Source organism: Salvia miltiorrhiza, chromosome 1 (genome assembly GCF_028751815.1).
Source record: "Salvia miltiorrhiza cultivar Shanhuang (shh) chromosome 1, IMPLAD_Smil_shh, whole genome shotgun sequence".
NCBI classification, from domain to species: domain Eukaryota; kingdom Viridiplantae; phylum Streptophyta; class Magnoliopsida; order Lamiales; family Lamiaceae; genus Salvia; species Salvia miltiorrhiza.
In genome coordinates this window covers 57,640,851-57,665,844 of record NC_080387.1, presented here as the reverse complement: position 1 = coordinate 57,665,844, position 24,994 = coordinate 57,640,851, and the positions used below count along the sequence as shown (strand labels likewise).

Genomic DNA, 24,994 nt, shown 5'->3' with positions numbered 1-24,994 from the left:
ATAAATTTCTAATTACCTCAAGAACCCGCCCATCTTCATTCTCAGGTCTTCACAATTAATTATACTCTCAACCGATAACATTTCATCATGCAGCATGCATTTTAATTTAATTGAATTGCATCAGGCTCATTAGATATTGAAAATTATACGTATATTTGAATAAATTAAGGGTGTAGTAATAGGAAATCGAAGGGGTGGGGTTTCTGACGCCCGTCATGTGAGTGTGGGGTTTTAGGATTGTTTTAAAAGATAGTAAAATTTAAGCAAAAGATAAAATTGATCAAAGTTAGCTAGGGACTCATCAAATATTATTATTGCATACATATTAGTGTATATGTGCAGAGCTCCAACACAAAAAGCACTTATGGCAACCCTGGAACAGTTGGTAGATTAGATCTCTGCCATTGGTACAGTGGGCCTATTTCTACCGATCGATAATGCAAACATCATCTTTACCCTCTCTATCATTTTATTTCGTCTATATATATACACTCGCATATTTCCATATATATAAACAATCAAGATGAGAAATTTTAGTGTCAACCATTATTATATTAATTATGAACTCCAATCTTTGACATATAAATTCATCTGACTTAAGTAATAAAAGAAGAGCTAGCATACTACTCCCTCCGTCCCACGAATCTTGACACGTATTCCTTTTTTGAGCCGTCCCACGAATCTTGACACTGTTTCTAAATATAGTAACAATTATTACATTCTCGCTCCTACTTTATCACTTTTATACTTTATTACCTACACACTTAAAACACTAATCTACAACTCTTTAATTCTCGTGTCAAAACCAAACGTGTCAAGATTCGTAGGGCGAAGAGAATATACTAGACATACATGCATATACAGTTGGGGCCAATTATTTAAGCACCCCTTTTTAAGTAAGTAGTCGATTCCACTTATGTACTAGTTCGGATGTTGAGGTTGATTAATTAACGTGATTAACAAGTTTTAATTACGGGATTATTTAATTAACATGTACGGCGTGGCCCACATAAATTATTTCCAAGTTAATTTAACCAAATTGGGCGATGATGCTTTCAACGCGGCAATAAAATAATCCCTACACTCGAATATCTGACACATAGCTAGGTGAAGAAGCTTGTTTCAATTATTTTCCCCCAAACATATAAAATAAACAACTTGATTTCGCAGAAAAGGAGGGGTAAAGAAAAGGAAAAAGAAAAAGCCTACCAACTTTATGATAATTGACATTATTTAAAAATGTAGAAGGAGAGCATTTGTATATCGGAATATTTATTTTATTTTCCAATAGTGAACCACTTGTGTGTTATATATATTACCTTTCCCAGTGGGTGAATTAGCCTGTTCCCAATATCACTATTTTATTCCTTCAATTCTCCTCCCACTTTGAGACCTAATTCTTCTGCAAATCTTCTGATAAAACTCTCACTCACACTCTCTCTTCTCTTCTCCTTACCCATCCCTTCTTTCATAAACATATATTTTTTCTTTCTATAATTATTCAAACTTATAGATAGGGATGGACATTGAGTTCATCAAGAATGGCGGCGAAGATCAGATGGAAATGATGCTGATGCAGATGGAGAAGCTCCCCGATTTATCGGGGGCCTACGCCGACGTCAACGACCTTCCCATAATCGACTTCGCCCCTCACAATCAACTTACCGACTTCCAAAACCTACATGCTTCCTCGCCGCCGCCGCCGCTCCACCCGGCCTCCACGATATCCTTCAGCGGGCAGTTCCAGCCGGGGGAGGCGGCGCAGAAGCGGAGCTCCATGGCGGCGATGCGGGAGATGATATTCCGGATAGCGGCAATGCAGCCGATCCACATCGACCCGGAGTCGGTGCGGCCGCCGAAGCGGCGGAACGTGAGGATATCGACGGACCCGCAGAGCGTGGCGGCGCGCCACCGCCGGGAGAGGATAAGCGAGCGGATCAGGATCCTGCAGAGACTGGTCCCCGGCGGGACCAAGATGGACACGGCGTCCATGCTCGATGAGGCCATCCATTACGTCAAGTTCTTGAAGAATCAGGTGCAGTCGCTCGAGCGGGTCGCCGCCAACCGCCCGCCGCCGCCGGGGATGGGCTTCCCGGTGCCCATGTCGAGTGGGAGCTATTTCCCGGTCGCCGGGAAGGGTTATCATCAGGCGGCCAACGTGCAGCATCTGGCGGAATGATATTTACATTTGTTAATTAGTACTTAATCAATGGAGTTATTTCTAATTTGATGCTTAGTTGTTGTAAAGGAAGAGGCCTCTTTCTCTATCATTGCCAAATTATATGTCATGCATGTGTATTCTCTGAGAAATAATACTAGTACAATCTTTGGCATCTATACTCTCGATCAATTAGGGTTTGCCAATTTCCAATTAGAATGTGCATCTCTTGGAATTTGTGGGAGAAATCTTAATTTGATGAAGAAAGGGAGGTAGAAGAAATCGAAATGGTGGTTACTAGTTAGTTAAGTAAATTAAAGAATGTGATTTTCAGTGCAAGTATATTTTAGTAGAAAAGAATTATCAACACTGATTATTAGGCTGGGGTTTACAGCCCCATGTGCAAACAATCTCCAAGCAGTATTGTTTATCACGTAAGCAAAAATCTAGCTAGAGAGAGGGTAATGATGGAGGAGCAATAAAAGAGAGGGTAAATCTAGGTAGGAAAAGGTCAACTTGGTAAGAAATTAAAACACGCACACATGAATATATATATATGCTCCTTAAACTGCTAACTTGTAGGTCCTGCTAAATATATATTCACGCATACTCATTGGAGCAAACGCTCAGTTTCTGCCTACATCACAATTCATACTCAACGTTTGGGGATTCTACCTATTACCCTATTTCTAGATTATATTACCATCTCTATTTTCAATCGTTATTAATATGGATGTAGGGTACGTATGTATATACTTCTATTTAAAATGACTGTTTTTATGAAAATTCTGAATAACGAATAAGTTAATGTATAGTGTTGAATAAATTATTTGTAATACATTAATAGCTATAATTTAATTAATTGGTGAAATTTTCTCTCTTTCTATTATTCGAATGGTTATTAATTCATACATTACCAACAGCTTATTCAACCCTACACATGGCTTATTCATATCAAATCTCATTCTCACAATATATTATAATTTTTATTGAAACTATTATATATATATATATATATATATATATATATATATAGGGGAGGGCTAGAATAAAAACACTCTTAAGTGTATAAAATATAAATGATTTTCAGCCCTTAGATCATCAAGATCTACGGTTGATTCGTAACCCTTTTGGATGAATTCGTGGTCCTGGGTTCGAATCCCAAAGGTAGCAAAAATTTATTTTTCACAATTCGTAACCATGTTGGATGAATTCGTAACCCTGTTGGATAAAATTCGTACATTAAAAAACATTTATATTTATATTTTAAGAAGTGTTTTTACTGTAGCCCTCCCCTATATATATATATATATATATATATATATACACACACACACACACATAGGGAATGGCTAAAATAAGAGCATTTCTTAATATATAAAATAAGAATAATTTTCAACCCTTAAATCATCAAGATCTACGATTGATTCGTAATCATGTTGGATGGATTTATGGTCCTGAGTTCGAATCCCAAAGGTAGAAAAAAATTATTTTTCACAATTCATACCTTTATACAGCGAATTCGTACATGTTCTACATAAAATTCATACATTTAAAATTGCTCTTATTTCTTATTTCAAGACGTGCTCTCACCGTAGCCCACCCATATATATATATATATGGAAGGGCTAAAATAAGAGCATTTCTTAAGATATAAAATAAGAATCATTTTCAACCCTTAGATCATCAAGATCTACAGTTGATTCATAATCCTGTTAGATGGATTTATGGTCCTGAGTTCGAATCGCAAAGCTAGCAAAAATTTACTTTTCACAATTTATTCCTTTATACAGCGAATTCATACGTGTTCTACATAAAATTCATACATTAAAAATTACTCTTATTTTTTATTTTAAAATGTGCTCCTACGGTAGCCCACCCCTATATATATAGGGGTGAGCTAAAATAAAAACACCTCTTAAAATATAAAACAGAAACAGTTTTCAGCCCTTAGATCATTAAGATCTATGGTTGATTCATCATCTTGTTGAATGAATTCATGGTCCCGAGTTCAAATCCAATAGGTAACAAAAAATTTATTTTTTGCAATTCATACATTTACATAGCGAATTCATACGTATTCTACATAAAATTCATACTCCCTCCGTCCACCAAATATATGCCACTTTGCTTTCGGCACGAGTTTTAATAAAATGTGAGTGAAGTTGGTAGTGGAGTAAGGGTCCCACTTTAAATGTGAGTGGAATGGTGTGGACCCTACTACTAAAAATGAATGTGGCATAATTTTTGTGGACGGACGAAAAAGGAAATTGTGGCATATTTTTGGTGGACAGAGGGAGTACATTTTAGCTAGTTCTTATTTTATATGTTAATTAAGAAGTGTTTATACTGTAACACTCTTATACACACACACACACACACACATATATATATATATATAGGGAGAGGTTCAGGAAAGAACCATAAATAAAAAAAGAACGGAGAACCATTTTCAGCCATTCGATCATCAAGATCTACGGTGGATGCATCATCTTGTTGGATGAATGCAGATCCTGGGTTCGAATCCTGAAGGGAGCAATTTTTTTTATTTTTTTGAGTGCATTAATTTTAACAGCGAATGCATTAATTTTTACAGTGAATGCATTAGATTTGATGGTTCTCTCATTCTCACAAATAATGTAGTTCTCTCTAGAACCATACCATATATATATATATATATATATATATATATATATATATATATATATATTCCATTGACTTCTTCACATAGTCAACATATTATACAAGGTAAAAAATGATATCAGAATTTTTTTTTTGATAAATTACATAAGTAAATAAAGAAATTCAAAAATCATGCAACGGGGGACTCGAACCCAAGACCTCAAGTTTTGAGCATTAACCTCTTATTGCTAGGCCAACACACGACCATCCGTCCCATTACAAATATCTCATTGATTTTGGGCACGAATATTAAAGAATGTATTTTTAATAGATAAAGTGAGTTGGCGGAGAGAGAAAAATATACTATTGAGATTTGTAAAAGTAGGTATACAGAGAGAGTAAGGGTGGTGGCATTGGTTTGAAGAAAAATGCAGCTCCTTATGTGCCACATCAGCGCCACATCAAAAGTTTAAATCTACCAACTTTTATAAACTTACCTCTGCAACAATAAACCTACAAAAGCAACTCCTTTATGGGTCCCACCATATCTTTTAATATTATATATATACACATTTAAATGTATTATCATCAATTTAAATGTGTATATCATTTAAATTATGCAAGATAATTTTATATTTAATTTAATTTGATTCTATTAAAATTTAATTTTATTTTATTTTATTATAATTTAATTTGATTTAATGAGTAGCATATATTTGCGCATATTATTCATCAACAGAACTTAAAATTAAAAATTAAAGGAGAATTTTAATAATTGAAAATACATAATTCAAACGAAAATTACATAGATAAAAGTAGAAATAACAAAAATCACCAATTACGTTTTGCTTTAATACTTGCCACAATCATGGAATGAATGTGGAGTTCTTCATCTGTCATTCCGCTAGTGTCCATTCTAATTGTTTCGAATTCTTTCAACATAAATAATTTAGCAAACAAGCTTGTGTCGGTTGCTTGCAAAAAAATTACACATAATAAATAAAAGAATTACACATTAAAATAAAATAAAATAAAAAATTATATCATTATAAAGAAAAAAATAGAAATGCATGCTCATTAAAAAAAATTAAATGAAACGAAAATTTTGAAACAAAAAAAATAAATTAAATGCAATTGGAGCACAAATTTGCCAATAATTTCGCAACAATAAATTGAAAGTTTAAAACATGCAAAAAACAAAAAAAAAAACAAAAAATTGAAATGCATGCTCATTTAAAAAAAATTAAATGAAACGAAAATTTGGAAACAAAAAAAAGAAATTAAATGCAATTGGAGCACAAATTTGCCAATAATTTCATTAAATAAATTCAAAGTTTAAAACATGCAAAAAAAAACAAAAAACAAAACAAAAAATTGAAACAAAAGTATAATTTGTAGCCATGGCCCACAATTTTCTTGCTTTATGTGCATGGAGTTGGGTTCTATCTTCTATGTGTAGGAGTTGGGTTTAGGGAGTTGAGCCAACATGGCAATTTGCAATGGAAGTGAGCTAGCTCCCAACTCCTTAGAGAAGCAAAGGAGCTATCAATGCCACCAGGCCCACCACCCTAAGTGGTGGACCTATTAATTAAGAGTAGTGCTATTTGGACAAAATTTGTCCGGACAAAAATAAGGTTAATTTTTTTTAAAAATCAATTTATTTATAAATTTTGATTCAAGTTTGAAAGGATTTAATTAGCTTTATTGTTTTTTCTATATTGTAATTTTTTCATAATTTTTTAACATTTTTTTTTTATTTTTTATTATTTTATTTGTAGTTTGTGTACTTTAAAAATAATAATAATTAAAAAGGTTATTAAAAAATTACAAAAAAATTACAATATAAAGAAAACAATAAACTAACTAAATCCTATTTTATTTTGAATCAAAACTTTTAAATAAATTTATTTTATAAAGTATTTAACTATATTTTGTCCGGACAAATTTTGTCCAAATAGCATTATTGATTAATTAATTAGTCTTTTAATTATTTATTAAAAAAATGAGACATTTATAATAAGACATCTCATTATGAAAAATGAGACATTTATAATAATATACGGAGGGAGTAATACCGATGTTTCTTTTGAAATGTATATATATGAATGCTAAAATAAAAGAATTACTCCCTCCCTGTGGCATTGATTGAGTGGTAAACTAGTTAGAGTGGGCTAGTATATATATCATTCCTTCCGTTCTGAAATATACTTCTAAAATAAAAATTAATTATATATTTGATAAGTGCTAAAAATGAAATTTCACAAATTAAAAAAATAGATGATATTGATTAATTGACCAATTAAAATAAAAAGTGATTGGTCTATTTGTGGCAATTGGTATAAATATATGAGAATTACAATGATAATAATTAATAGAATTATATTTAAAAATAGATTAGGAAGATATAGAGTATGATTTATTCCATATAATTAAGAAAAAGACAATTAAGCGGAGATTATATTTAATGAAACATATGAATATCGAGTCATTTTTTAGCTAAAAATAGTTACACGTGGAAGCTCCAGGCATGCATGTATATGAATATTATATTTCAAAATTCTCCCATTTCCCCCCTTTTACTAATTTAAGTATTTAGTAGTGTAATTTTTAATTAGGGTTCTGTAGATAACTTCATAATTTTTATTAACTCACAAAATATTAATCGGAGTTTTGTAATTAGTTTTAACTTTAGCTTTAGCTGTAGGCTTTAATTCATAAATATTAATATAATGATGAATATAATAATTATTAGTATAATTTTTATAAGAATAATTGTTATTTGAGCTCGGTGCGCATGTACTACTCGAAATATATATTGGTGTAAAATATTTGCTAACAAAATAACCGGTATAAAAAGTCGTTTATCCCAATTAATCTCAACGCGTATATATGATTAAGATAGTTTAATATTCACTCAAACAACCAATTTAAAAGACAGTGAAAGACAATGTCAATGTCATATTACCTTATAAGGTTAAGTAACACGTGCATAAGATACGATTATATATATATGGATACTTCATACTTGTATTTATCAACATTTCAGTGTCTTCAATATTATCTATTGACAGACAATGCATATAACTACATGCCAATGGTGAGCTGGAATGGTAACAACTACGTTGCAAAATGACTAATATATCTGGTGAGAATAGGATATTTTGAAGGATTTGTAAGAAGGTAACAATTAATATTATACGACTTCTAGCTAGCTTGAACAAAAATTAATGTAAAAATAAAAAAGAATAACACGGGACATAGCTTATTGTTAAAATAGGAGCGTAATTTAGTATTTTTCATAAAGATGACTATATGTTACAAAATTTAAAAATGAAGACTATATGTTACGAAATTTGAAATTGAGGACTATAGCTTCCATTTTTTACATTTACACTCTTATTCAACACATCAAAATGAGGACTGTAACTTCCATCATGGTCCGAACTAGGAGTGTAAATGTAAATAATGAAAGCTATCGTCTAGTCTCCATTTTCAAATTCCGTAAACATATAGTCATCTTTCTTAAGAGCACTGAAAGTCACAGTTCTGTTTTAACAATTAGCTCCACAGGACATGATCGGGTATATAGAAATCTTATAGTACTCTATTGCATGTAAAATCCAATCTAGCTAGACTTTTGATCTTTATATAATTTGTTGTTGTATCAAAAGATGCAATATTGTGTTATGTAAAATATACGAGTATTATTTACTTTTTCATAACAATAATAGATCGTTCAAAGATCAATGGTCCATAGAATTTACATATATACACAGCCACCAAGGAGAAGGAAAAGGAGCACCAAATATTTTGCTTTTTATTCTTATAAAATCATGACATTATCGATATTTTGTGTGAATCGTTGGGACCTTCTACAAAGTCGAGTTGTAAAAAAATTGGCTTCTCAAAATTTAAAACTCTAACTTGAAAACATTTAACCGCGATTAATGATTTTTTGTGCATCGTGATGGGAGGAAACGTTTAATTTTGTATTTGAACTTGCACCGTATTAACAATAACTATAGATATATGAAAAATACATAATGGAATCGAATCGAATGGAATTGATGGAAAGCATTATAGTAGCAATGATTGTGTGAATTAGGTGGCATGGAGCCCCCGCGTAGTCATAGGAGGAGCTCGTGCGTATGTGCATGGTGAGAACAAATATTAATGCCAAAACTAAATTGAAAGCATCCAAAGGCATAAATATGAAAGAGTAAATCACGAGAATTCCACGTGAACTTCTGACATCGTGCGGTGGTATTTCACAATTCAGCGCTCATCATCGCCACGGCCCTCTCACGTGAACCTTCTCCTACGTGTCACTCCACCTCACCATCTCTATATCAAATTCTTAATTCTGCTTAATTATCTATAAAATACAAATTTAACTATGAAAGGAAGGTGATTCTCACGCTTAGGGTTCTAGGTTTAGTTCAATATCATCTCTACTAAAAGTGTAAACGAGGTTTAACTTATTAGTAATTCACAATGGCATATCTAACAATACAATTTTCAATATGTACAACACAGTGACGATAAATAATGATGAGGATGGTATTTGGACCAGTGGCGGATTCAGGAATTCTAAATTGGGGATGCATAAAATAATCTTATAAACACTGGTAGATCTAGGATTTTTTTGAGGGAGTTGAACTTCTACGGGGGTTCGGGGGCGGTAGCCCCCGAAATTTTTTTGGAGGCCTTCAATACATTTTAGACATTTTTTTTTACTAAAATACAAATATAATAGTAATAACTTTGCATTCCAAATGCAAAATGTATACTTTCAACTTTTTTGTTTAATTAAGAATTGAGGTAATTGATTGATAAAATGATGGGCTTGATCAAAAGAATGAAAAAGAAAGAGATGATGAGCTCTCTTTTTAGTTGGGCCAATGGAATTTAGGATTTTAAAAACTGAATTTCTCTTTTATTTTGGATTAAAACTTTTAATTGGGGGTGCAAAAACTAAATTTAAAATAATTTATATATGAATATTAATACTACTAATTTTTTTTTTTTTTGGGGATGCAGCTGCACCCCCATGTTCTATGCTGCATCCGCCAGTGATTTGGACCCATTAAGTAATGTAGGATTAAGTCCGAATACTCAAAACTCATAAGCCTCCGAACATACTTATATATATCTAACCCACAGGGTGCAGAATAGGCGTAGTGCGAATCTGCTTTAGGAGAATCATTCATCAGAGCTGAACAAGCTGGCTCGAAATCTCGAGAACGTACTAGTAGAAGAAGAAACTATGGAATGAAAGGATTGTCTCAAGGCAAAGCTAAATGATGAAGACACGTGAAGCCATCAAATCCTAAGAAGACAAAATGAGCGTACTTAGGAGTGGTCCAGTAACCGTTTTATAGGTGGTTCCACAATAAGCTCGCAGTCTCAAAAACAGAGAAATATTTCATTGTCAATTCAAATAAAAAAAAGAAGATGAAAAGGACTGGATTGCCCCTCAACATTGTGAAGAACAAAGCTGAAAAGATGGAATTACGCTTAGCCGTACAAAGTCTATATTTACTAAAATACTTCTGCTTGTAATGGTCTATAAATAGTGAAAAGAATCTTCATTGTAACACATGTTTTATCTTCCAAGAAAAATTCTGTCATTTTAATATAAGCTCCTCAGTTTAAGTTTTGAGCACTTTGAATTAATTGTCTTTTGAATTTCCTACCGTACATACACCCATGAAACCACCCACCCCTATCGTTCAAATATTCAAACTATCCCATCATCGCAAGTAAAAACCATCACGTTTCATTAAAATCTAATCGTGAAGCATAAAAGAAGCCAACTCCGGCGAAGTCTCAATCTGTTCTGGTCAGTTCGTGTTAAATAGAGACTGGAGATGTTGGAAATTGGTTGTGAGTAACCAATGTTTGATAATTTTTCGAGTACCTAAAACATTTAATTTAGCAGAATTAAATGGGACAGGATCGATCTACGTTCCGAGTAGATGATCGTAGTATATTTATTTACTCAAAACCGATTTCCGGTAAGTGAGAAATAATTATTTAAAGTTGGGTACTTGAAACATGGAGTTGTGGGAAAAGATAAGCATTAAATAAGATTTAATGCTTATCCCACATTGGAATGTGGATCACTTTTATTACAGTATAAAAGCTATTACATCACAGGATGTAATAAAACTGTGTGCACACGTGACGGGTTGCAAAGCCCACACGCGCGCGCCGCCGCCGCCGCCGCCCGGCCCGTCCCCGTCACCCGACGCGAGGCCGTGGACTTGGATCTTGGCAATTGGTCTTTGGGTTGGCCTTTGGGCCTACCCTAGGCCCACACCAGCTCTTATCTTTTTGGACCAACGAAAACTTGGTCCGAAGGGGACGAGGCCCAACTCGGTTGGGCCTACGCGCACGCACACGAAGCCCACTAGGGCTTGGCCCGGGAGGACCCTTGGTCTCCCAGGAAGCTTACATCTGAAACTGTTGTAACCCCCGACACTATTTGAATTCCATCAATGGAATTAACTCCCCCTATTGATGTGGACTGTGCCTATAAATAGGACAGGACAGTCTCCATGCATCATATATATATCTGAAACACATCACAAGCAACATCTCACTGAAACTCTGCTGCATTCTGCATCGTTGAAGTTCTGTTCTCGCCTCGTTCCAGTTCGCCGGAGCTCGTTGGTCTGCGATGCTGCTACCTACGAGACGAAGCCGTTTCATCTTTGGGGACGACACGCCAAACCGAGAGCACTACCGGGGCGTATCTCGTCTTGCGGACAGAGGACCCTCCTCGATCCGGTTGTTTTCCTGGTTTCTTTTTCTTGTAATTTCAATACAGTTTTCGCCTTGTAATCTCATCTCCTTCATTTCTGTTTCATTGTAACTACGCCCGCGAGCTTATATTCCAACAGGAGATTCCATTTACATATTATTATTCTTTTTTTGTATGTTTTAAATTTGTGTTGGTCAGTTGCAACTTTATCAGTAACATACTAGAAATCGTCAATTAAACTAAAATTAAAATTATTTGATTAAGGTAAAAAAATACACATAGTATAGTATGTACAAGCAACAACCCACTTGCATTAAATATGTGTTGATCAGAACAGTTCTATCAATAACACACTAGAAATCGTCAACTAAACTAAAATTAAAATTATTAAATTAAGGTAAAAAAATACACATTGTATATGTACAAGCAACAACCCACTTGCATGATATCTAGATTACATGCATCAATTATCAAATCGAGAATTTATTACCTTTCCATTAAAGTCTTAATTAAGTAATAAATGATAATTTGTTGATTTCAAATAGTAGATCATTTTTTCACTAGTTCTCTACCTTAAAGAAGTCTTAAATAATGTGTTTTGCTTTCCTTTTTTCAGCTTTTGTAAAGCAGCCTGACCTTAGACTTAGAGAGGCCCAATAATGTAAGGCAGAAATTAAAGGCGCTCAAGGTAAAGGTTCTTCATAAATATTTGAAGTCGACTTACAACGTCAATCTATATTAACCTACGCAAAATTTATTAATTAAGACAAAGTTTATTGTGAGGACTATATTGCTACAAAATACTTCATCCCTTCATTTTTAGTTCTACATGAAGACAGCACAAATTAAAAAAAAAAAAAAAAAGTTAAATGTATTATGAGTGAAGAATGAATCTCATCTAAAAAATAATGTTAATAATAATAATTAATTGTGTTGTGAATGAGGGAAGTGGCCCACCATATGATAAAAAAATTCCAAAAATAAAAGGCGATTACTTTTTATGAATGTCCCCAAATAGCAAAAATTAATTATTTTTTGTGGACGGATGAAGTATTATAGTAGTAACATGTTTTTTGAAGAATTGCAACTTAACTCTGAAAAAATTAACTAAATAAAATTGTAAGATCTCGTAGGTAATTATCATGTGTATCACAAATAAAAGTGTTAATTGTAATTTTTACCCATTCTCAGAGATAAAAAATAAAAATTACTCACTATAAAAAAAATTATGAAGATTATCCATTTTAAGCTTGAAATGACAAAATTGCCCCGATTTAAATCGTAAACTTCGTTCGACATGCACGACCAATGCAAGTCGAACATATCAAGCATTAGTGATAAATGCACTTATGGTAACTAAATTAATGCATAACGTGTTTGACCTCTTCAAGTCAAGCATTAGTGGTAAATGCACTAATACTCGACCCGTGTAAAGTGGATAAGAACTACTCCCTCCGTCCCACTAAAAGTGGCCATATTTCCATTTTGGTTTGTCCCACTAAAAGTGGCCACTTTCCTAAAATGGAAATATTTAGTATTTAATTAAGTTTAATTAATCAATTTAATTAAATTTCTAATTAAACTTAAACCCTCATTAACTTAACAAACACACACACACAAAACACACACATTCATCTTCTCTCTCTACTCCCCCCCCCACACAGCCCCTCCCCTCGCCCATCTCTCTTCTTCTCCGGCGAGAAGCGGACGACACCAACGCCAGCGTCGGTCGCCGCCCCCGACCTCCCTCTCCCTGGCCTCTGCTCTCTCTCCCTCGCCCGTCGGTCGCCGCCCCCGACCTCCCTCTCCCTGGCCTCTGCTCTCCCCCCTCGCCCCACCCCTGAACTCCCTGTCCCTCGCCTCTACTCCCTCCCTCTCGCCACCCCCATGGCCGCCGCCGCCTAGAACACACACACCGCCGCTCGTTTCCCCAGGCGCCGCCCTTCTCTCACAAACCCTAGATCTACCGCATCAGCTTCGATTTCCGGCGACCATAGCAGCAGCTTCAATTTTGGGGGCTAGGGCTCCGGTTGGCGATTTTGGGGGTTAGGGCTCCGACGACGTTCCCTACAATCTCTGATTTGGGTGTCTGATTTTGGGGGCTAGGCCACTCCGTCCGTCCGTCCGGCTATGCCACGGCTCTGCTCCGGTAATTTCTGGATTTGAAGCAAATCATTTTTTAAACACATATGGGAGAATTTGAAGGTAATTTCTGGATTTGAAGATTTTTGGATTATGCGATTGATGGGTTTGAAGAATTTTTGGAATGGAAGAATTTCTTGGAGAATTGGTTTTGAGTTTGAAGAATTTCTGGCTATGCGATTTGATGAATCTGGTTTGGGTGTTGGATTTGCGGTTTGATAGAGGGGCATGGGGCCACCGTCGCCGGCGCGGCGCCGGCGATCGGCATAGCCGTCGTCGGAACAGATGCAGTGAGAATGTGACCAAACTTAATTAGTCATTTGATTTTGGTGGACCATATTAATTAAAACATAATAACTCTTTTCTTAATCTCCGTGCCGAAAAGAACGTGGCCGCTTTTAGCGGGACGGAGGGAGTACTTATTTAATGTGTGTAGAAAAGATAAGGATCATATAGTATTTTAAGAAAATATCAATGTAAATGGAATAAATTAAAAAGAAAGCGTGTGAAGATAAGTGGGACACATGAAATCTATACTATATTAAAAAGGGAGTTTTCAATTTGAAATTGATTTCAAATTGATTTGGAGATGGCAATTTTGTAAATTATGAAGAAATTATAGTCATAATTTATGAAACATTCAAATAACTATATTAATAAAATTTTTGTTAATATCATTCCTTAATTATAGGGCTGCTACTACGTACCCATGATTAACTGTTCATTGTTTGTGGCCACAACCGTAAATTATTTTTATAAGGGGTGCTATTATATACTAATATTCCATTTGACATATTTTCAAGTAAATATATTATAATAAGACAAAAATCTATATATAATATAAAAGTGGAGTTTGTTTACCTCCAATTTTTCTCTCTCCTCATAAACTTTTCCTCCAAATTTTATATCTTCTTTTTTTTTAATTCTTTTTAAAAAAATCATTACTTTCTATTATAAAAATAGTGCTCAAAATCTATATACAATATAAAAGTGGAGTTTGTTTACCTCCAATTTTTCTCTCTCCTCATAAACTTTTCCTCCAAATTTTATATCTTTTTTTTAATTCTTTTTAAAAAAATCATTAATTTCTATTATAAAAATAGTGCTCAAAATGGATGTTAAATTAAAGATTGTGAAAAGATCTTTAATTTGATATAAAAATTATAAAAGTTAAATTTGAGATTATTATGTGATGATCGATTAAAATATTAAAATTAATTTTTGTTCGCTCTCATTTATCTATAATGTTGAATATCGTACTCTATTTTCATTGTATTTTCATTTATTGGTGACAAACATAAGCATATGTCATTTTTTTCCTTTTAAAAAAGTTTATATGATTTTTAATTATAATTATTTAAATTACAGTAATTTTTAATGCAATTAAGGGATGAGAAAATTTGTATTAATTTTAATATGAATTTGTAAATAAAATATTAAGTTATATATCTTAAAATTAGAATTTAAAATAATATACGATTTGGAATGTTACAAGCCAAAATTATTATATTAAATGACGGCTATTAATTTAGTTATATTAATGTTACAGTGTAATCATAGTCCGTGCATCGCACGGGAGAGTGTACTAGTATAATTTATATAGCAATTATAGCGTCACGTTTCACTATAGGTTCAAAATGAGTCATCTTTGTGTAGCCTTATCTGCCCAAAATTTTCTAGTACGCCTAAATTTCCTAGAAATTTGATAGATACGCCTCAAGATATGAATTGAGAAATCAATTGTCATCTCCCGTCATAAATATAGGAGTATGTACTTTTCCAATTTCGAGGGATCGCTTTAAGTACTTTCCTACAGTTTGATGAGGAGTCAAAAATATAAATACCAATCAGGAAATAGATGATTGATGAGAAAATTAAGAGGGTGTCTCCCTAAAGCTTATTTTAAAGAGTTTATAAGCTTTTGAAGTTCATAAAATATTTTAAGAGTTTATAAGATGTAATTTTTTAGGAACTTATAAGTTGTCAAAGTGTTTGAGTAATTGAGCTTATAACCTAGAGAGAATTTTTAGTTAGTGAAAAAAAAATTGTTAGAAAAAAAAAATTGAAGAAAAATGAAATTAGAATGATATATGATGAAAATAAAAATTCATAATTGAGTTAATTTTGTAAAATGAGTGTTGCTTATAAGATAATGTGAAAATAAGTGTGGTAGAAGAACTTATTTTTTTGGGAGCTTATAAGCTTTTTAGAACTTACTTTTATAACTTATAAGCTCTTTATGAGTTTATTTTGCCAAACATTTTGAAGAAGCTTATAAGCTCCTAAACAATTTATAAGTTGTTTTAAAGAGTTTATAAGCTCAGCCAAACACCCTCTAAGTCATATAGATGTAATTCCTAAAAAAAAAGTCATGTATATGTAGTACTATTAAATTTGGATTACAAATATTATTTATGTGGATACACTAAAAACCTGATGTGTAGCAGAGGCCTTCCAGCACAAAAAACACATATAGATTGATGAGTTCAGAAAAGTTGGCCTAGATTCTACAGTTTATGATGGATATAATCACATGTTCATCGTCAATCGAGAGAGAAAAGTAAAGAAAAGTAAAACTGTTGTATTAATTTGAATCACATAATTGGTGATTACAAATGGAGGAGATATATATAGAGGGCTAAATCAGGGGTATTTCAGTCTTTTTTCTATACAAAGCATGCACCCTTCATGTACTAGCTAACAGCTCCCAGATATATAGATGGCAATAAGTGTCGGTAAGTATCGGATCCTTGTCGTTTTCTCTCAGCGATGACATAATTCATGGATGGAAACAAGCAACGCTGTCATTCTCGAATGCCTCTAGCTCATTCTTGAACTACAACCCTGTCATCCATAGTACTCCCTCTGTCCCACTTGAAATGTCCTGTTTCTTTTCGGCACGATTATTTAGGAACATGTTAATTAGATTATTAAATAGTGTGGTGTAGAGTTAAAAAGGTGATGTGGGCCCCAAAATTCCTACTTTTTGAGAATAACTTTTTCTATAAAAGGAAACAAGACATTTGAAGTGGGACAGCCCAAAAAGGAAAACAAGACATTTGAAGTGGGACGGAGGGAGTATATATTAGCGAATCTTATCTTTACGGATTATTTCATCACTTACGGCGCTGTAGTAATGTGTTTTCTTATCCAGCTCTGTCATGGTACACATGTCGCGATCTTGGGGTTTCCGCAATCTGCTCATCATCACAGATATCATTGATTCTTAATAAGTTAATAATATCGAATATGAATATACATCATATTAAATACAAATATACATAGATAATCCACTAGAAGGCGTTCTTTCTCCAGATGATATCGTTTCCACTTTTGCCATTTTGATCCGTCCACAATATCATTTTCACTTTCATTTATAGCACTAGAGTTCACGTAACACTTTATTTCCCTCTACACATTTATAGTGAGATCCAAACTTCACTCACACCAATACCCACTATTATCAACTATTATCCATCAATATTTTCTTAAACTTGTGCCGTACACAATGTAGAAACGATATCGTAGACAGAAAGGTATTAGTTTGTGGTTTTTATACTTCTATTAGCTAATCATTCGAGCTTCAACATGGTTAGAAAAAGAAGATTATAGAATGAGTTTCGAAGAAGGTCCGTCATTGATATTCTCTCCCACTCCGTATTTAGGGCTGGGAATTTCGGAATCGGGTAATCGGGTACCCGATACCTGACCCGAAAAAATCGGGTATAGGGTACCCGATACCCGAAAAATTCGGGATCGGGTATTTAGGGTATGAAAAAATCGGGTATCGGGTATACCTGAAATACCCGAATTGTTTAATTCCCAAATCCCATTTTCAATTCCCAAATGCCGTTCAATTCCCATTTTCCCAAATGTTGGGTATCGGGTTTTATGCACTAAGCTGCTCTGTTCCCATTTTCAATTCCCAAATCCCAATCCTGTCCTAGTCTGTACTCCCGCCCGGCCGCCCCCCACTCCAGAAATCGTTCCCGTCTCCGGCGACCCAGCGGCGCCCCTCGCCCTCCCGCCGTTCTCCTCGGCCGTCGCCAGTGGGAAGCTCACTCCCAGTCCCACCGCGACCCTCGCCCAGTCGCTCCGCCTCCTAGCTCCGACGACAGGTGAGCGGCGACCCAGCGGCGCCCCTCGCCGCCCGTCATCGCCCAGACCAGAGCCAATCGCTAGTGAGGAGCTCGCTCCCAGCCCCCCCAGCCGCGACCTCTTCTTTTTTTTTTTTTTTAAATACAAATTTTCTATGTTAATGTTGAATTTGCTGCTTTGAATTTGGTCATTGTCTCATTGAATTGGAATTGATTTGTATGAATTTTTGGGGTACCCAAATTTCGACTGAATTAATTTGTCTCATTAATTTGCTGCCCTGCTGCTGCTTTGGGGTACCCGAATTTCGACTGAATTTTTGGGGTACCCGAATTTCGACTGAATTTGCTGCCCTGCTGCTGTAAAAACTATCGGGTATAAGGGTACCCGAATACCCGAGTCGGGTACCCGAGTCGGGTATTAGGGTACCCGATTTCGTTTTCGGGGTCGGGATCGGGTATAGGGTTTAGGGGATTTTCGGGTTCGGGTACCCGATTTTTTCGGGTAGGGTACCCGAACCCGACCCGATTCCCAGCCCTATCCGTATTAATTGTAAAAAAATTGATATCAACTGGCACTAATCTCTTATCGCTAGTCGGCGGGACTTAATGTTCCTTAGATGCAACTCTAGTCGTGTCTTTGTAAATAGGTGACTTGATTAGGGATGGCAATGGATATGGGACTCGATCCAGATCCGTTGATCCAGACCCTTTTTTTTTGGATCTGGACCTTATTAAAATTAGACCTGACGGATCTGGATTACTCTATAAATTTTTGGATCCGGATCTGAAGTAATATATTTTAGACCCATATCCGGTCTAGATCCGGCCCGGAGACCCAGAGATATATAAATATATAATTAATTTTTATTTTTATTTTTAACAAACCCTAAATCAACAAACATGAATATTCAGTACACTACTTTATCCTAATTCCTAAAAAAGTGGCGCCACTTCTTCCAAACGCAACCCTTGAGATTTCTGCTTGAGTCCTTGTCGTCGGCGCGCCGCAGCCAATCTTCCCCTCCAATCCACCACGCCGGCCGCTCCTCTCCTCCAAATTTGTGTGCTGTTGCTATTTGATTACAAAATTGATGTTGCTCTCTAGTTGTTCGAAGAATTGTGTGAATGGCATTTGTGTTGAATGTTGATGATGGCTATTGAATTCTTGTATCACATTTACACGTTGTATCATTTTAAAGTTGTTCTAGTTCAGAGTCTGTGCTGTTCGTATTCTTGGATAAAATAGTTAGCAATGTAATAATCGGAGAACTCTGGTATGCCAAAATTTCAAGTTCTAATTGTTGCTACTGTTTCATTAACAACTTTATGCTTTTTTTATGCCTTTTCCAATAAGCATATTTTTGACAAAATACTTTAATTTGTTTATTCTTCCTTTGAGACATCACCTTCGCTTACTAAAATTGTTATGATTTTTATTATAATGTTTAATTAGCTTAGAATTTATTTTATAAAAGAAAATGGAGTAATATGGATCCGGGTCTGGACTCAAGACCCTGTGAATCTTATGAATTTGGGTCTGAATCCAATGGATTTGGACTAGATTTGGATCTAAGTAAAAAAAAAATATGGATCTAGATCAGGACCTAGCAGGATACGGTCCAGATCCGGCCCATTGCCATCCCTAGCTGAGTGCGTGAAGATCTTGAAATGACAGAAATACCCCTAGGCACAAAAAAGTGCATACATTAAATGACTAAATTACCACTCCAATGGTAGAGTTGAATTTGCCATTTTACCCTCCATCTTGTAATCTCTACAAATAGCATGTAATTTCATTTATAATTCAAATGGAAGGTTGTTCATTTGAATCAACTTTACTTTATTTTGGTGTTTTTCGTGCCTTTAACAATATTTTTCGGTCCATTTTTCTTCGCCTCATCTTGTTATTAGTAAGTCTGTTGCAAGTGTATTTAATTAGGATTTGATGTTGTGCCCAAATTTCAGCTTAACACTTGATCCTCTCTCTCTCACTCTCTCTCTCTCTCAATATATATATATATGAGAGGGCTACGGTATAAACACTTTTTAATATATAAAATACGAATTAGCTAAAATGCATGAATTCTATGTATATAACGTATAATTCGCTATGCGAAAAATAAATTTTTACTAAGGACTGAAAATAGTGATGATCTAATAAGGGTTGAAAATAATTCTTATTTTATAGTTCAATTCGGGACCATGAATTCATCCAACAAGGTGATGAATCAATCGTACATCTTGATGATCTAAGGACTGAAAATAGTTCTTATTTTATATTCTAAGAAGTGTTTTTTATTTTAGTTCACCCCTATATATATATATATATATATATATATATATATATATATATATATGGAGATGTTCAAATGAGAATTTTTATTTAAAATGGGAAAAGAGAATCATTCTCAATTCTTGGAACATGAAGATCTATAGTGGATGCATTATCGTGATGGATGAATGCACCACCTGGGTTCGAATCATGGAGGGAGTGAAACTTTTTTTTTTTTTTTTCATTTTCTTCAAGTGCAGTTAATTACAATCGAATGCATTAATTTTACACGTCAATATAGTGTTCTCAATTCTCATTTTAAATTGTGACTTTCACTCTCACCAACCCCATGTATATGGAGTAGCTAGAATTTATTACTAACATACAATACGAGATATAAATTTATAAAAAAATATGTGAACGCAATCTAAAAATGTTTTGAAATAATTCAATTTTCAAATTAAATAGTAAGTGATTTAATTTGTGAGTCTTGTAGTTTGTCAAGCACCAACTGTTGTATAAGAGAGTTACGGATTCATTAAAACACACACCCACACTGCCACACACACGGTTTCTTTTAATTGCATGCTTCTTTGACTTAGATGAATGTAAATATCATGATGAATCCTTCCAATCTGAAGGAAATCTAGTTGTGAATCAAACTCATGATATATTAGATATCTGCTACACACTTCAAGACATATTTTTGAGTGATCCGTAGTCTTGTGGAGTAGCCATAAAAATCTTTATCTAACTCACCTAAATTAAAGTATTCATATACATACAGATTATCAGATTAGAAATAGATATTTTAAGATCTGAAACATAAACACATCAGAGAAATTATAAATGCAACACTCATCATATTAACATAATAAGAAATACTCCATATACAAGTTAAATTTGTGAATTATTTACAATTTTTTTTAAAATAAAACACAATTGATGAATGTATTAAACAAACAAATTGACAATTTGACATATCGGAAGGAGAGTCTCAGCCACCTTGAAAAAAGGATATGCATATCGGCTAATATAATATAATTGACATAAAGTAATTTATGATTTAAACACGAATTATTTATTACACAATACATATATATATATATAGGTATATATAAACATTCATTAATTATTTGAAAGAAATATCAGATAGATCGGGGATATTTATTGAGATGGGGAAGAATGGAATATTGAATATATTTGTGGGAAAGGCAAGAGGGTAGGTTGCTTCCTAATTCTGGAAGGGGAGATGGTAGTGTTTGTGTCTCAAGAGTCATGTTTCACTAAAAGCCATTTATTCCCCTCATCCAAATCCCAATCCAAAATCCAATCAAATCTAACAGCATTCAACAAAGTAATATTTTTTTTTGTATAAAAAAGATGAAAAAGAAGCATAATATAGAGAAATGAGAAGTGGTCAAACAATTCCAGGGGAAACCCATGTGAGATTTCCAGTGAGGCCCCAGCTAGATAATTATTACATTATAATAATATATATGTAATATTGAAGACTCCTTTAATTTCATTTAATTTAATTTAATTTGGGGATATATATGCCTGTCCTTTGTAAATAACGCAGGGGCCTTCTCCTCCCAAGTACATTGAATCCAATAACAACACTTCATTTATTCACCACTTTCCTAAGGATAATTTTTGTTATTCAATTGTTTAATTTGCAACCTCTAGCTACAGTCTACACCCACCCTGATATTTTGACACATACATACATTAACTCTTTATGTCACAATTCTAGTTAAATGAGTTCTTTGAACTGGGTCAAGGCATATATATATATAAGGAAATTAAATGAAACAGAGAATAGAAAAAACAAACAAAAACTAAAAACTCATGGAAGTCACAAGTTGAAATCATGAAATTAATATCATAAACTTGAAGCGAAAAAATGTTGACCGTAAAAAAAATGCCCCTCTAGATACCGGCTCGATCCTTCATTCATAATTTTTTTTGGTAGGAGAAACAATTATTTTTAAAAAGTTGTGTGATGGTGAACTCGAACTTAAAATCTTTCAATTCAAACATTAATTAATTAATCCATCACTAAATCAACACATGTATACACCATTCATAATTTTTCATGTTTCAGTCGCATGACACAGATATATGAGTTGATGTACAGAATGTGATTCGAACAATCTCAACAACATAAACTCTATATATCCCAACTCAAAACACACACACACACACACACAACAACAATAATATAGACTCTGCTATATGAGTTTCTTCAAATGAGAAATATGACTCCATTTGTAGTGGTCCAGGTACCTTAACCTACAATCTTTGAGACCGTACGTGTTCAAGTCATGGATTAAGGAAGTTATAGTTTTCTAAAGACATATATACTCATCCATCATCATCAATTATTAGATGTTACAAGGATATTTGATTTGCTTAATTGTGCACAAGTCCTACAAAACAAATATTTACTAGATTCAAAACAAACCTAAGAATATAGCAACGTGATAATGATATCTCCATCTTGACTAGGACTTGTGTGTGTCGATGACTCCCAGGTACGTGCGTGCAGGCGCAATTACTAATTAATTATATATATTAAAGAATTAATTAAAACTTATTAATTTTAATCAAAATATCAATTTATTAATAATTAAGTAAAAATGAATTGGGCCAGCCGCTCGGTGCAAGATCGCTTGTTCCTATTGTTTTGTCAATTCTTCTTCCTTTCTCAATTTCTTTCTGATTTTCAGGTTAATAATTAATCCATATACTAGATTAAAACGAAAACGTAAAAGGTGTTTAATGTGAATACTTGTTGCCAGAAAATTAAATTTTTTGGCCAAAACAAACTTTTTAGTTTATTCAATTTTTTGTTCAGTTTAGCTAAGAACTAATTTAACTTTTGTGACTTTTCTTGTTTTTTTTTTTTTTTTTTTTTTTTTGAAAAATAAGAAAACGCAGCCTTTAAACGAGAAACAATATTTGCGTCGAGAAGTTTCACATACACGTGAAGTAGCTAGCTAGTTCAGCATGTTTGGATTAGGTTTGTGTGTGTGTGTGTGGCTTTTCTGATTGAATATGATTTCAATTTTGAAATTTCCTTTACTAGCTAGTTCACAGGATAAGGCTCTGTTCGTGCATGCATGTGATTTTTTTGGCTTCTTCATATAAATACATGTTGTGTCTACTACTAGAAATACTCCATTTTATAGACGAAGATAAAAAATATTTTCTAACCTGTTTATTATTTGTACGGTTGTTATTTTCTTTAGAAACTCTTTTTTAAAATTAATATTTCCATAAATATAGTCTTTGACTTCCCATTACATATGAAGAAAAGGGTCATAAATGAATGTAGGTAGCTACAGTTGATTCGGCGATTGAGGTCGTATTCAAGGTTGATGGTTTGGTCGGTTGTGATTTTGAAGAAAGTGGGCCCATTGGCACCAATGAAGAAGACAAGTGAACCAATCCTCAATCCTAAATTCTTGCTCGCTTGTCCCTTTGTGCTAGGTTGATTGAATTTCGATTTATTGAAATTATTTTTCCCATTTTTTTAAAAACAAATTTTGTCCACATTCTATTTCCGAATCTATATACGCCACTCCCTCCACAATTGGGAGCCCAATAAATTTTAGTTCCATTTTTAAAACTTGATTTTTAATACTATCATTAAAGCTCAAAATTACAATATTGATTAAAATAGAAAATAAAAATAAAAATTACAATTAAAACTAGAGGTTTCATCTTCGTACGTTTCACGATCTCATCCAAAAAAATTATAGATTAAACTTTTCATTAAATTAAATTTAAAAAGTTAAAATAATCCTACGAAAATTACATCAAAAAAAATTAAATATGTATTCTATTTGAAAACATACACTTTAAGTCCAACATCAAAAAGCCTAAGTTTTTCTACAATGTGCACTGCATTATAAAGAGAGAAACTGCATTAATTTGTTTTTGTATTGAGTCTCACATCCAAAAGTATAGTTTCTATACGAAGTGTAGTGCATTATAGAAATAGAAACTACATTAAATTAAAATTATTTTTTAATTTTTTCAAAATTTAAAAACAAATTTAGTTAATATTTTTTTTAAGAGACATGTGCAAGCACCAGTTCTCTCAAATTGGAGCTTGTCCTCGAGCAGTTGAGATTTAGAGTACCACACTTTATGTCTCACCTTGTGTCCCACTTTCAATTTTGTTTATTTTCTTATACTAAATTTTTTCTTCAATTTCAACTTTGTATGCTTTAGTTTAATTTTGTGATTATTAACTAGGGTTTATTCCATCAATTTAGGATATATAATTATTTTTTATCATTTAATTTCACTTTTCTTACTAATAATAGGTTGATAAATTCAAAGTCATGATATATACTTTTTTAAAAAATTATTTTTTTAAAATAAAAATTAAATATAATTCATAGTATTATAATAAATTTTATTTTTATAAAAAATATTTTTAAAATAGTAAATATAAGCATGTGACACAGTAGCACACATAAAATTGTGGAACACTGGATCTCATCCTATCCTCGAGCCCTTGGCTCGCCAATGAAGGCTCAAGTCCGCCCAATAAGGCCCATTGTACAAGCTCTAATGTTCCATTATTTTCTTCATGAAAATTTATTGTTTTTGATGCATTACGCAATGGGAACTGGGAAATGCCTTGTTTCATTGTAGGAAATCTATGCAGGATTAAAAAAAGATAACAAAATATAAAAACTAAAATCGGAATATATATTTCGATTTTCAAAAATTAATAAAACAAGAATGAAGTCGATGCTTGTGGTGTGCACTTATTTTAAATGATGTTTCTTGTTAGTTTGTATTCAATCGGAGTAGTAGAATATTTGAAATACTCTTTTATCACACAGTATGACGTTGGTCGTCTATCCCTATACGTGAATTAATTGAAGTTCAAAAAACAAATAATGGTAGCAAGTTTA

General features: G+C 33.4%; 1 protein-coding gene across 1 annotated transcript; it reads left to right on the top strand.

Moving 5' to 3' along the window:
- Positions 1–1,349: 1,349 nt before the first annotated feature.
- Positions 1,350–2,342, top strand: LOC130998118 (transcription factor HEC2-like). The gene has a single exon (XM_057923552.1). The coding sequence runs from the start codon at positions 1,520–1,522 to the stop codon at positions 2,177–2,179; it is 660 nt and encodes a 219-aa protein (XP_057779535.1). The 5' UTR covers positions 1,350–1,519; the 3' UTR covers positions 2,180–2,342.
- Positions 2,343–24,994: the final 22,652 nt, after the last annotated feature.